General features: G+C 46.4%; 1 protein-coding gene across 2 annotated transcripts in view; it reads left to right on the forward strand.

Annotated features, from left to right (window-relative positions):
- LOC113586480 (retinoic acid receptor beta) overlaps window positions 1-12,965 on the forward strand; it is a 101,549-nt gene extending 88,584 nt beyond the window's left edge. For both annotated transcript variants that reach the window (XM_081716292.1, XM_027024625.3), the window contains 4 exons: window positions 4,784-4,960; window positions 8,542-8,746; window positions 11,094-11,252; window positions 11,350-12,965. In XM_081716292.1, the coding sequence (XP_081572418.1) occupies window positions 4,784-4,960; window positions 8,542-8,746; window positions 11,094-11,252; window positions 11,350-11,594 (786 nt within the window). In that variant the 3' untranslated portion in view covers window positions 11,595-12,965. The remainder of the gene's footprint in view (window positions 1-4,783; window positions 4,961-8,541; window positions 8,747-11,093; window positions 11,253-11,349) is intronic.
- The last annotated feature ends 881 nt before the right edge of the window (window positions 12,966-13,846 follow it).

The following is a 13,846-nucleotide window of genomic DNA, read 5'->3' on the forward strand; positions in this document are numbered from 1 at the left end:
TGACGAGCAGAAAACAGGTTGCATGGGCTTTTGTGGGTGGGGGACAGGGGAGGTGTCAACCATGTGTGTCCTACAGCTGAAGAGTTTGAGTTAGCCCTAGAGCTCCTCTCTGCTGGTCCCCTCTCCTCCCTGTGAGTAAGCATCTCCATATAGCATCCCCTAAACAGTGAAAGCGCACGGCACGGTGAAGCCTGCCTGGGTTCCTTCTTGGAGTGCGAGTCTTGGGCCATGGCTGCAGGGACACATCAGCAGGTCCAAAGCTCCAAATCAGGAAGAGGCAGCACTGACCCGAGGGGCGAAATGCATCACGGAATTGATCGGGGGAGCTCTTGGCGAAGCTGACCCTGCCGTGACCTCTCCGAAGGCTCGGAATCGCGCCTTCGAAAGTTGCCTTCGGCTACCTTCTGCGCGCACACTGGATGTGAGAATGTAGGGTCGCAGTCCATGAAAACATCCTAAATCTCAGGGCGCATTCAAAAAGAGATGTGCCAGACTGAGACAAGCAAGGCTGTTGCGTAGATCTCTTTTCCTGATAGCCTGGGCTCGGGGAACCCTCCTGACAAGTAAACAGCAGTGGAAAGAGGGGCAGATTGACTGACGGCCTGATAGCAGGTCGAGATTAGGTCTTATTTTGAATGACTGGGATGTGGAACAGCGTTGCGGATGTGACCGACAGCGAGCTAGTATTTGTCTGCAGGTAGATTAAATATAGCCTGAGCTCAGTGTGCAGCAGCTGAGATTGACGTTCATGCACCATTATCAGGGCTCAGATCGGCAGGTTCTGCAGTAGGTTTGTGTTGGTTTGTGGGTAAATATGTGATGCACGCACAAACACACACACACACAAACACACACACATACACAAACACATGTCAAACGCTCTACTTTTTGGAAGGATGAGTCAGTCTCATGATGCCCAACCTCTGGAGCTTCTGAAACATGAACGTTCGAGTCTTGCCGTGTAAGAAAACATTTGAGTTACATCTTACTACAGCTGTCGTATTGCTCGCCGCTTTATAATAGGGAGAGAGATGAAAGTCAGAATAAAGAAATAGGATTTTACAAATGCTAAATTTGTATCTGAATGTCATTGTATTTTCAACAGACATAACTACACGCAAGAAAGCTTCAAAGGGAATAGGAGTCACTGTTTGAAATGTACGTTGTGCAAGGGCAATACAGAATAAATGACTAAAGTTGTTTTAATGCGGTTCTAACAGCAATGAGCTGCTCTGACAAGAATGTTATCAGTTTATCTGCTATCTGCTTAAGATCTCATGAACAGTGAGTTGTAACACCACAGGCAAAATAACTGAAATATTTCAGTGTTTATAAAACCATTGTCTACAAAACATTGTGTGTAGTCTTAGACTTAAATTGGGAGAAAATTCGTAAAAGAAATAATTGTTTTTAAAAAGGCACTTTTCTTCTAGCACGTATTTAAAACTTCTCTCCCAGAACAGGTCCTTGCCTAAAACAGGGTCCATGCTAAAAGCCTGTGGAAAGAGGGCAATAGAGTAGGTTGTGTTTGTGCAGGACATTCACACACACACACGCGCGCGCACACACACACACACACACACACACACACAGACATAGACACGCGCTCACACACACACACACACACACAGAGAGCCCTAATCTGGCTCAGAGCTAATCATCCTTCCCCACTGCCTGGGAGAAAGTCCTCATTATCACCAGCGATTGGTTCCTGACGTGCCTTAGGAATCTCTTTATTGGGAACAGAGGAGGAGCCCCACATTCCCCCAACCCCCCGATCCCCCCCCCCCCTCCAGATTAGGTTAAAGCTCCAATTATGCAGCGAAATATTCAAACCGGGCTCCTCTGTGATTCAGGAGTTCACGTGCGGGTGAGGGAGAGCGACTTAGCTCGACCATGAATAACGTTTTATTGACAGCCACAGTGACGAGCAATGACCCCGGCGGCATCAGAGGCAAAATAAAACCACGCCGGGCCCAGCGCTGCCTCTCCCCCTGTAGGAGGCTGCCCCGAGATCGCTCGCTTGCGGGATATTAGCTGCATAACGGCTGCGCCGTCTCGCCGCCATTCCAAGCCCCCCGGCCAGCCGCCCTGGAATGCCCGTCACCGTCCGTAACCGTGGCGCTCCTTCTGACACCGGCCGCCTATTTTCTGACGTTGCGAGTTGTCTAATTTGTTTGGATAAATGCCCCAGAATGGAATTAGAATTCCCCGGCCACTTCCTTGTTTCCTTCTATCGAATTATGCTACCGCAGTAATTGACTGAGATTGCGATGGGGGGATCAAATGAGCCCACTGCTGCATCCCCCCTGCCCCCCCTTCTCGTCCCCTCTGCTCACCCACCCACCCCCACCCCCTCAGGGCCCTGGCAGGGAGGACGAAGACGAGTGGCTTTAATATCTGTACCTTGGCTGTCTCCACGCCTTCTCGCCCGCCCGGGCGAGCTCCTGGTGGCACAGGCGTGTGGCCTCCCTCTTCACCAGAGATCAGATTTAGTCACCTCCCCCTTAACCAGAGACGGGATTTATCCACCTCCTCATTTAGCCATAAACGATGGGCCATGCCCCGCCCCCTCGCCCCAAATGCCGCGGGAGCGGAGAGGGCATCATTTCCTCTCGCGTGTTAATGACTGGAGCTCCTCCTTCAAGATGAGCCATAATAAACCAGCTGTTGATTTGCAGGCTCTAGGATTCTCACTCGTGATGAAATGGCATTCTTCAAAAAGCTGCATTTTCCAAAATCCAAATCCAGTGAGTTTGTACATTTAGAGTTGCAATGAGGGCTTCATTCTGTATGTAGCTCCTATAAACGCTGTCCATCTAGCAGCGGCTTAATGAACAGATGTACATCTGCTCAGAAAAGCGCATCTGTTTGTTTAGCCGACTTACAAAACACCCAGGAAGTCAATGTCACAGTGATAAAGAGAAATAATTAGCAAAGGCAACTGCTTGGCAAGGGCAGTATGATCTATATGATCTGTAGTGCGCGTATTCACGCTCGTCCCAGCAGACACTCTGTGCAGGACAGAGATTAGGATTTTGTAATGCCTGGTTGTGGACGGTGAGGCTTTTCTTAAGGCACTTTGGAAGAAAGTGGCCTTTTAGATGGAACCACGTCCTCATGCATAAAATTGTTTCTAATTGGATTGAACAGTTTGAATAAGGCAGATACACAGAGCTCCTTTTAGTAGTTTGCCGCTTGTTTCGGGAACTGAGAGCTCTGAGGGCCCTAATTCTCCATGGTCCTGCACTTTGCCTCAGGACCACAGAGGGAACAGTCAGGGTCCAGGTAGTGGGAGCCATAAAGAGAATTCTGTCTCTCTTGCCTTATCTCTCTCTCTCTCTCTCTCTCTCTCTCTATCTCATTACCCTCCCTTTCTCTCTCTCATTTGCCCTCTCTCTCTCTCACTCTCATTTCCCTCTCTCTCTCTCTCTCTCTCTCTCTCTAATTTTCTCTCTCTCTATCTCGTTACTCTCTCTCTCTCTCTCTCTCTCTCTCTCTCTCTCTCTATCTCATTACCCTCCCTTTCTCTCTCTCATTTGCCCTCTCTCTCTCTCACTCTCATTTCCCTCTCTCTCTCTCTCTCTCTCTCTCTCATTTTCTCTCTCTCTATCTCGTTACTCTCTCTCTCTCTCTCTCTCTCTCTCTCTCTCTCTCTCTCATTTTCTCTCTCTCTCTCTCTCTCTCTCTCTCTCTCTCTCTCTCTCTCTCATTTTCTCTCTCTCTATCTCGTTACTCTCTCTCTCTCTCTCTCTCTCTCTCTCTCTCTCTCTCTCTCTCTCGGTCGCGTTCTGTGTGCATGTATGTCCTCACAGCGTGGACCCAGGCTGTCTGGTGGTGGTGAGCTTACTGGGACAACACAGATGGGCTGTTTAATGTAAACTGTTGGAAAACAAACAAATTAGCGTCAGCTGTTCAGATCACGGTCTCGCCGAGCGGAGCGGAGTGTGCATGGCCGAGCACTCCGGAAACCCGCCGCCTCTCTCCTGCCCCCGGATAACATAGCTCAGTCTGGCACTTGGTCTGGCCCACTCCGGCTGGCTCCTGCTTCGCGCCCGTTTTGGCCGCGTCTGGTTTTTCCCCCCCATGTGATCTCTTTATCGTTCTGTACAGTTCACACTGTTATTTTAGGTGTCACTAGAACACCAGCAAAATCTCAATGGAGCAAAATGAAATATTAACTTCTAAATATTTCCGGATGAAATATTAGTTTTAAAAATGCTGTTTTCCAGATAAACCACTGACAGTTCTCTCCCACACACGGACACCTCCCTCCATCACCCCCCCCCCCCCCTCGCTCTGTGTATGTGTGTGTGTGTGTGTTAATGGCGCATGTGTGTGGTAGTGTCTCCTTCCTTTTCCTCTTACTGGCTGTCACAACTCTATCAGTGATCCCCATATGTGGGAGTGGGAGCACAGGATTCAGTCACAGACCAGCTCAGTGTCTGGTGGAGTAAGCACACGCATACACACACGCACACCCACACACACACGCACACCCACACACACACACACACACACACACAAATAAAGAATGCCTGCTTTATTAGAGCCAGTCAGTTGACAGCTTTGCCAAGACGTCTTTTCCTACAATAGTGTTGTGGAGTTTATATATATGTACACAGTTTGTGTGTATGCGTTTGAATGTGATGTGTGAGGAGTGTGTAGGCAATAGAGATCATTATCTCTCTGTGTCAGATGAAAACCCTGACCTATACCTATCTGACTGTAAATGTCTGTGTGTGTGTGTGTGTGTGTGTGTGTGTCGTCTCTCCCTCTGCAGAACTCCAGTGCTGATCACCGTGTGCGTCTGGATCTGGGTCTATGGGATAAGTTCAGTGAACTGGCCACCAAGTGCATTATCAAAATCGTGGAGTTTGCCAAACGAGTGCCTGGCTTCACTGGACTTACCATCGCTGACCAGATCACTCTACTCAAAGCTGCCTGCCTGGACATACTGGTGGGTGTGGGTGTGTGATGGTGGGTGTGGGTGTGTGCATGGGAGGAGAGGTAAATTCATCACCATTTATTCCAGTTTTTATGACTTTCTCCAGCTATGTGTTTCCACTTGTTCACATTCATAACGGTAAGGTACCTGTATCTGTCTGTAATGTGAATGCATCTGTCCTCCAAAGTGGGATGCATGGGCACATCGATACACTTCTGCATTGGTCATCTGCATCACCAAAGACAAAAAAAACCCCTAATCTTTCTATTAAATCTGGCAAAATGGGCGCACTAGCAGTGCTTGGGTGCATCACCTTTTGCTGTGAAGGAGCTCAAACAGTTCGTCAGGTGTACATGATCAGGTGGAGAAGGTAAAGCCAGACGGCTAGCACCTACCTTCCACAGCTACTGTCACTGTTCTGCTCTCCTCTGTTGTTCTCTCGCCAGTGCTGGCTGACAACTACAGCACCAAGCGTAGGCATGTAGACAAAAAGCTACCCGAATCCCAATCTGGCCTTTATGATTCAAGTCGGATATGTATCCAATGTATCCAATCTAGGACCACATATGAGAGCGATTCAGGTCTGATTTGAAAATATCAGATTTGTGTGTCCATACAGACCTGAAACTTTTTATTTTTTTTTTATTTATTTATTTTTTTATAGGCATCCAGTCATAACTGTCCTATCACAATATCCACTGAAATACATTTCTTTCAGGTCAGTTAATTAATAAAGGGCTTTTTAAAAACAGATTTGAAAAGAACCAACCAGACAAAATAATCAAAATCTAGTTTGGTTGAGGTGAGCATAGATCAACAGGCTGGTATTACGAGGATGTACTATCAATAGTGTGCGACTATAATCAATATAGCATTATCTTCAATATGGTATTATGGTCAGTATGGATCTCCATTCAGCTGGCCTGACTTGCTGAAGGGCCCTGACTACATTCTAAAACCATTCCTTGGGCAAACACTCAATATAATGTTGATATTGATGAGACATCTTCTGTGAGACTGCTTCGGCCGTTTCAGCTGATAACTTAGCTGCTTGTGTAGTTGAGGAATCAACTTATGTTCCTGTTTGTTTTCGGCCTGGGATGGAAATGTGGGCCACTTCTAGAGTGAAGCCCCTCTGGCTGTGTGTGTGTGTGTGTGTGTGTGTGTGTGTGTGTGTGTGTGTGTGTGTGTGTGTGTGTGTGTGTGTGTGTGTGTGTGTGTGTGTGTGTGTGTGTGTGTGTGTGTGTGTGTGAGTGAATGCATGTGGAGAGTGCTGAACTCAGGTTGCCGTGGTAATGAGTGAGAAACAGAGCAGAGAGGCAAAGAGGGAGGGAGAGGACGAGATGGAGAGAGGAGAGATGGAGAGAGGGAGAGAGAGAGAAAGAGAGAGAGAGAGAGAGGGAGAGGCGGATCACTGCTGATTTGATTAGCACCATCCCTAAGGGAGATGGCAGGAGGGAGGGATGGAGAGAAAGCAGCAAGCCTGCAGCTCCAAAGCATGTGCCTCTCTTTCTCTCTCTCTCTCTGTCTCTCTGTCTCTCTCTCTCTCTCTCTCTCTCTCTCTCTCTTTCTATCACTCTGTCTCTCTCATTCACACAATCTCTTTCTTTTGCTAAGTTCATTAAATAAAGTAAAAAGCAGCACCTCAGCTGCAACGCTGCTGTCTCTGAGCCTGTAGTTTGCGCTCTCGTGCCTGAATAAGCCTTTTCTCAGCATCCCCTGCTGTCACCCTTCATCAGTCTTACATGGGCGGTCACCAGACAAACCTCAGGCCACAGGCAGTAGTCCCTACTGCTGTAATGCCAAGCAAGTGCAATAGCACTTACACTCATGCAGTTTATTCAAATAAAATGTACTGCGCTTTATCAGGGTTGGCTGACTTATGGGTTCAATGGTGTCAGACCAGAGGGTGGTGACAAACTGTGTGTGAGTTTCCATGCCGACCACGCAGCCAGTTAGCGCTGACGTCACACGTATGCTAAATACGCGTAGCTCCACACGGTTTTTTGAGCGGAGAGGGGGAGGTCCCCAGTGCTGTTTGGGGAATGCTGCCCACAGTTCATTTTTGGCATTGTTCTGTTTCCTCTAACACAAGGAGAGAGGGAGGGAGAGATTGGGAAGAGTGTGTCCGCTTAACAGATGGATTGGCAGAATGTCTTTAAGCAAACAGGATGTTCCTTATCAGTGAGTGAGTTTGTGTGTGGCTGTTTGTATGAGGGGGAGGGCTGATTAGAAATTTACTGTAATACAATAAGTTAGGGACCAAACCAGTCCTACCTCACTAACAATTATGTTTTCTCATCTTACCTAGAAGCTCAAAGAACACTCTGGCACAATTTTTGCAACAGTTTGACATATATGTTGTTTTGTGGTTTGCATTGAGAATCTTTAAAATTTTGAGTGCATTGGTGAAAATTCATGATTATTATTCTGAAAATACAAAATGCAACCTTCCCCTTCACCCTGCATTTCTAGTCTCTCTCTCTCTCTCTCACACACACACACATGCACACACACACACACACACACACACACACACACACACACACACACACACACACACACACACACACACACACACATACACACAGATCCCAAGCCGGCTTCACCTCGTCCTCTGTGATGTCTGTTCACTGCGGCATTGTACTGTGGAGTTTGGCTTTAGAGGGGGGATCAAACAATATGAGTGTGCACTTGTGTGTGTGTGTGTGTGTGTGTGTGTGTGTGTGTGTGTGTGTGTGTGTGTGTGCGCATTTGTGCACATGAGCCCAGCCAGCAGCCATGTTTTATTCTGTTTCATCTTCTTGACGTTGGTGCCAATCACTGTCAGCATCTGCTTCAAAGGGCTCATATAACAGCAATCTACAATGCCTCGTCTTTCTCCACACACTCCCTCTCACTGCGTTTACATACATATTACATACATATGTATAGTTCATGCTTATATGCTCATATAAACAAAATCCAAATCCTGGACTCAGAGACAATGTAGTTACACAGAGACATGGGTATGGACAGTGTAGTTACACAGAGACAAGGGTATGGACAGTGTAGTTACACAGAGACATGGGTATGGACAGTGTAGTTACACAGACAAGGGTATGGACAGTGTAGTTACACAGAGACATGGGTATGGACAGTGTAGTTACACAAAGACATGGGTATGGACAGTGTAGTTACACAGAGACATGGGTATGGACAGTGTAGTTACACAGAGACAAGGGTATGGACAGTGTAGTTACACAGAGACAAGGGTATGGACAGTGTAGTTACACAGAGACAAGGGTATGGACAGTGTAGTTACACAGAGACATGGGTATGGACAGTGGAATTACTCAGAGGTATGGACAGTTAAGTTACTTAGAGACATGGACATTGTAGTTACATAGACACATGGACAATGTGGTTACACAGACAAGCAGAAGGCAGGACAGAGATTCCACCTTTCTGTCCTCAAATCATAAACAGACCCAAACAGTCCCTCTGCAACTCCACAATAACTTACATCTAATTGTATGTGTGTGTGTGTGTGTGTGTGTGTGTGTGTGTGTGTGTGTGTGTGTGTGTGTGTGTGTGCGTGCGTGTGCACATAGATCCTACGCATCTGTACGCGTTATACTCCAGACCAGGACACCATGACCTTCTCGGACGGGCTGACCCTGAATCGCACACAGATGCACAACGCTGGCTTTGGGCCGCTCACAGACCTGGTGTTCACCTTCGCCAACCAACTCCTGCCCATTGAGATGGACGACACAGAGACAGGCCTGCTCTCTGCCATCTGCCTCATCTCCGGAGGTGGGCACCACACACACACACACAACACACACAGCACACACACACACACAGAGCGTGGCTGAAGCAGCTGAGAACTGGTCCCACAGGATCCTGTGAAAGGAAGTTGGTGGCAGGGATGTGTGATAGAGGGGGTCCTAGAGATAAATCTGAAGTATCACACCTACCCAACAGGCAGTCATGTTATGAAGAACCTAATTGGGAACTGGTATTTCATACAGAGAAATAGCACCTTTCTTAGCTGTTCGCTCCAGTACCGGTGAACTTAGCCAAGAGCCCTGTGTAGCAGGATACAAGGAGTGTCTGCTCCGAGGCACGGAAATCACCAGAAAGCAAGAACAGCGACAAAAACAAAAGCTTTTATCCAATCTTGGGAGCCTAAGACAAAAAAAAAGAGATCAATGGGCCTTTGTATGGTTAGTTTAATCCAAATTTGTTGCTGGTTTGGGCTCAGATAACAGAACGTCCCACTCATCTCCACTGTCATACCTTCTGCGTGTCAGGGCTGCTGACACCTAAGTAGTGTTGCCAAGAGCAGCGTAACACCTTCACTACAACCCAAACAACCTCCCTGCACCACGCCAGAGGTGGGCACCATTGCTGAGAAATGTACATTGCCATTTGTATCACCATCCGTATCAAAAAAGGATAATAATAATAATAATACATTACCATTTTAACAACAATACATTGGGACAATAAGACACTGCATACGTTGTTAAAATAATGCAACAAACGGGAACATGAGTGTGTATGAGAATGTCACAACCATGTTCAAGAAAACACTCCAGAAAAGAGTCTGTTACAGAAAACATTTGACAGTGGTGTATTATGAGTAGATGTAACTGGTCTGACTCCCTTTCTGAGTCATCTCATAAGTGCGAGTTATGTCATTTACAAGTGAAGTTCCCTTCAATCATGGATATGGAAACGTGCGCTGTGTGAAAGGTGCAAGCTTCTCGCTGTGTGAGCTCATGAATTAAATAAAGTCTAATGAAATGAGACAGGGAGCACTGCTAGAGCACCACTGATATGTGGGAGCCTCCGAGTTGGCATGAGGAGACACATATGTGCTATGTTATTATCGAGTTTAAGCATGCCTCCTGTGTGTGTGTGTGTGTGTGTGTGTGTGTGTGTGTGTGTGTGTGTGTGCCATCCCCACTGCACAGGAAATTAGAGCCCTCAGGATATCTCACAGTCTCCTAGGGCTAGTTTTTTGTTGTGCCAGAACACACACAAGTACACACACTTACACTCCCACACACTTCCTCATTCCCACAGTTTTGTCTCAGAATAAGGCGTGCCTGTGTGAGCATGATATATTTGACTCAGGGGTCTCAAAGGCCAGTGCTGCACCCAGCATTACACACGCTTGCATAATCCAGAGGAATGCTAAGAAAAGCATCACAGTCTGAGAGGGCAAATATGCTATGAGCTGTTGAAGGGTCATTTTCATGGCAACACTGCCACCTAGAGGCTACAGCACACCTAGCATAACACCTTAAATTGAAATTGCCTCTGACAGGGTGTGCTGTGCAGTCTGTAATTGGACAGTGATACAATTTGTTTGGATTTGAAATGAACAAATGTCTATGAAGTTACAGTGCAGCCTGTATGCTTTAATTTGACAGTATGTATGTCCATATCAGATGATTTGTGTAGGGAATACAGCCCATTTTTATCCTCTTATTTTAGAGAAAATTGTAATTGGACAGCCCTGTGATGGATTGGTGCTCTGTCCAGGGTTGGTTCCTGCCTTGCTCCCTGTGCTGCTGGGATACACTGGCCCCCACAACCCTGAATTGGATTAAGTGGTTTAGAAGATGAATGAATGAATGAATGAATGAATAGAGTTGGAAATTTGGCTGCAGTTATTTCTTAGGCAGCTGTGTTGTCAGTTTGTCAGTAGATTCAAGCACAGTAGATCTATGAAAAGGTCTAAAAAATATGCTGTCGATTAGAGACGGTGGATCAACACCAGTGTGTACTGTTATGTCAAAAACAACAGGTGAGTTACGTAAGAACTCACTGGTGATTTTAGCCAAACCAATCTAGCAGACAACAGTAATGGATATCTATGGAATGCTTTCAATTCGGAACACTATCCAAAATGCCATCAGAGATTTGTCAGTCTACTATAAAGAGAAGAATACTCCACATTGAAGATGCAAACCACTGGTTACAAGTGATCTTAGAAGAAAAATTCCCCTGGTTATAGTTACAGGACTTTTTTAGGTGCATAAGAAACCTTGGAAAGTCCTGCTATGGGACTTATGGGTGGATGACATGACTATTGCTTTACATCAGTATGTAATACTCACCTGGTTGTTGTTCTGGATGCCTCAACCAGACCGCCAGGACCTGGAAGAGCCCTCAAAGGTGGACCAGCTGCAGGAGCCCCTGCTCGAGGCGCTGAAGATCTATGTGAGGAAGCGCAGGCCCAGCAAGCCCCACATGTTCCCTAAGACCCTCATGAAGATCACGGACCTCCGCAGCATCAGTGCCAAAGGTACGGGCGCCAGGCACAAAGACGAACCTGTGGATGAATGTAGTCATTTTTCCCAGCATCTCTCTCTCTCTCTCTCTTTCCCTCCCTCCCCTGGCAGGAGCAGAGCGTGTCATCTCTCTGAAGATGGAGATCCCCGGCTCCATGCCACCCCTCATCCAGGAGATGCTTGAGAACTCCGAGGGCCAGGACGGACAGAGTTCGGCAGAGGGGAACAGTCCAGACAAAACCCACAGCTCCGCCGATGACAAAGCCCCCGCCTCAGCCACAGCTGGTGCCCCCTCGCCCTCCCCAGAGCCCACGGACGGCTCGGCGGCCGGCTCTTCCTCGGGCGAGGAGGCCTAGAAGCAGAGCACCTAGAACCTCAGATCTAGAGCTTGGCCTCAGACCCTCCTTTGCACAGTACAGGTGGATCGTCAGCGCCTCTCTCTCTGGTTCAGATGATATTTTGGGTTTTTTCTTTTGTTCCACCTATCTTCATTTACAATGAAAAAAAATCACGGCCGCAAGGACCGACACTTCGTGTAAAAAGACGAAAGAGAAAAAATTGAGCCCTTACTGGCACTGCTGGACTCGCCCACACATAGCCTGCAGCACATGAGTGTGTGTGTGTGTGTGTGCGCACGTGTGTGTGTGTGTCCTGGAAACCCACCTGTAACAAAGAGGTGAAACTCCTCAGGTCTCCTGTGTATATATCAACCTGCATGACAGGCTCGGAGTTTGATTAAGTGGTTTCTGCGCTCTCTCTCCCTTTCTTCCTTTCTCTCAACCCCTTCTCTCTCTCTGTTCTCTCTCTCTTTGCCGTTCAATGGCGTACATTGTACATATCATCATACGATTAGACCTCCGTATAAATTTTGTGGTGCTTTTTTCATTGTCTTAAATACTGTCACTTGAGGCGACTATGTTTAAAGAAGCGCGGAGGAATTCTGTACACCAGGGGCGAGAAATGTTACTTCGTTGGCGACTGCATTTTACACGTCAGTGCACAACTTTCGGGGACCCTATTCTGCCCTATTCAGTCTGGCTGCTTTCCCTCTAGTGGAAAGAAAGTCCTCATGCGCATCTTTAAAAATGGGAAGTGGGGGGCGTTCATAATAAGAGTCCTTTAAAATATAGAATGTTCTTGCATATAGACAATACGGTCTAATCTTTTATATATTGTTCATATTTAATGCGGTTCTGTTTCTTGCATTTTTAAAGGAAGCTCTACGTGTAGGTGTCTAGATGAGGAAGGTCTACACAAACACACCTTGATTGTGTGGACTGTTTACCATTTCCTTTCCCAGGTAACGTCGGGAGTCTATAGGAACAGGCCATAGACAACCATTTACTGTTCAAACCTAAACATGAATACGAAATTACAGAAAATGGATTCTGAATGATAAAACAAAGACTTTAACATTTAGTATACATAGTCTCCTTGTGTTTGACTAAAAATGCACTTACTTTAAAAAAAAAGAACAAGTACATACAACTCCATTGTCTACTTTAAATGTGGGAATGACCTTGATCCAGTAAATGTGTGCCTATCGCCAAGCGCCACTGCGATGACAGCAGCCGGAGCGCCCAAAACGCACATCGATTCTGGGTCATGTGACCAGAATCACAGTCATGTGTAGGTGTCTTTTCTGTTATTGTGGTTATTGTTATTTTGGCAGTAAACCTTGGGGCAATACAGTCTACTCCATCATGGTCGCCTGGGCCATTTCTCTGCACCAGGTAGATTGTAAACATTTTTCACTTTCCCCCACAAGCTCATTCTGTGAATGGGAAGATGTTTTTTTCTTTTAAACAATGTCTTTGACCCTCAGACTGAGAAACAACCACAGAATGCTAAAGAGATTCTACACATCACTTTCCCCTTTGAACTCTGACCTGTAAACAGAATTAGTTCACTGATACTAAAAAGCTCTTTGACTCAGGGTAAGCTGTGCTCTTTGTGAAATACCTCTTAATGGAACAAAGTGACTTTGTAATGCTACCCCCTCCCCTCCCCCCCCCTTTATTATTGTAGGTTACAAATGAAAGAGTCTGGAATCCAAGATCAGAAAAGTGGTGGTTCACACTGATCTACTTCAGTTTGTGTACATATTCCATGTCTGTGGTAGCATTTTAAATTCACATTGGCACTTAATTCTAAGTCCTGACAGAAATGGTCAAACATTTAGCATTTATGATACCAGTAAAAGCCTCAGAAACCAAGGACATCACAATTCCACACCATGGACACTGAAACCTCCAACTTTATGCCTGTTTTCTTAGATTATTTTGATGAACACATTGTTCTTTATCCTTTGGAAAAGCTTCATTTGTGGTCATTTGTGTCAGTGAAACAGGGCCAACCATGAACCTACAAGACTCTCAAAGACTCTTCAAGACTCCCCCCAACAAAGTGCAAGATGTATATAACTTCTCATCTCATTCCACCCCCGTGCATATCACAAGGGCAAAGGGACTTGTCTCAGTCCATACCGTTTCTCAACGTGAGCGGTACGGGATCACAGTGCTTACTCTGAATAAACTCACAGTGTTACTTCATTGACTTCGATATTATTCCTCAGCGGTGCTGATGCTTCTCCTCACCTTTTGCTAAC

This window comes from Electrophorus electricus, chromosome 6 (assembly GCF_041902795.1).
Source record: "Electrophorus electricus isolate QZ-2024a chromosome 6, ASM4190279v1, whole genome shotgun sequence".
In the NCBI taxonomy this organism is placed as follows: Eukaryota; Metazoa; Chordata; class Actinopteri; order Gymnotiformes; family Gymnotidae; genus Electrophorus; species Electrophorus electricus.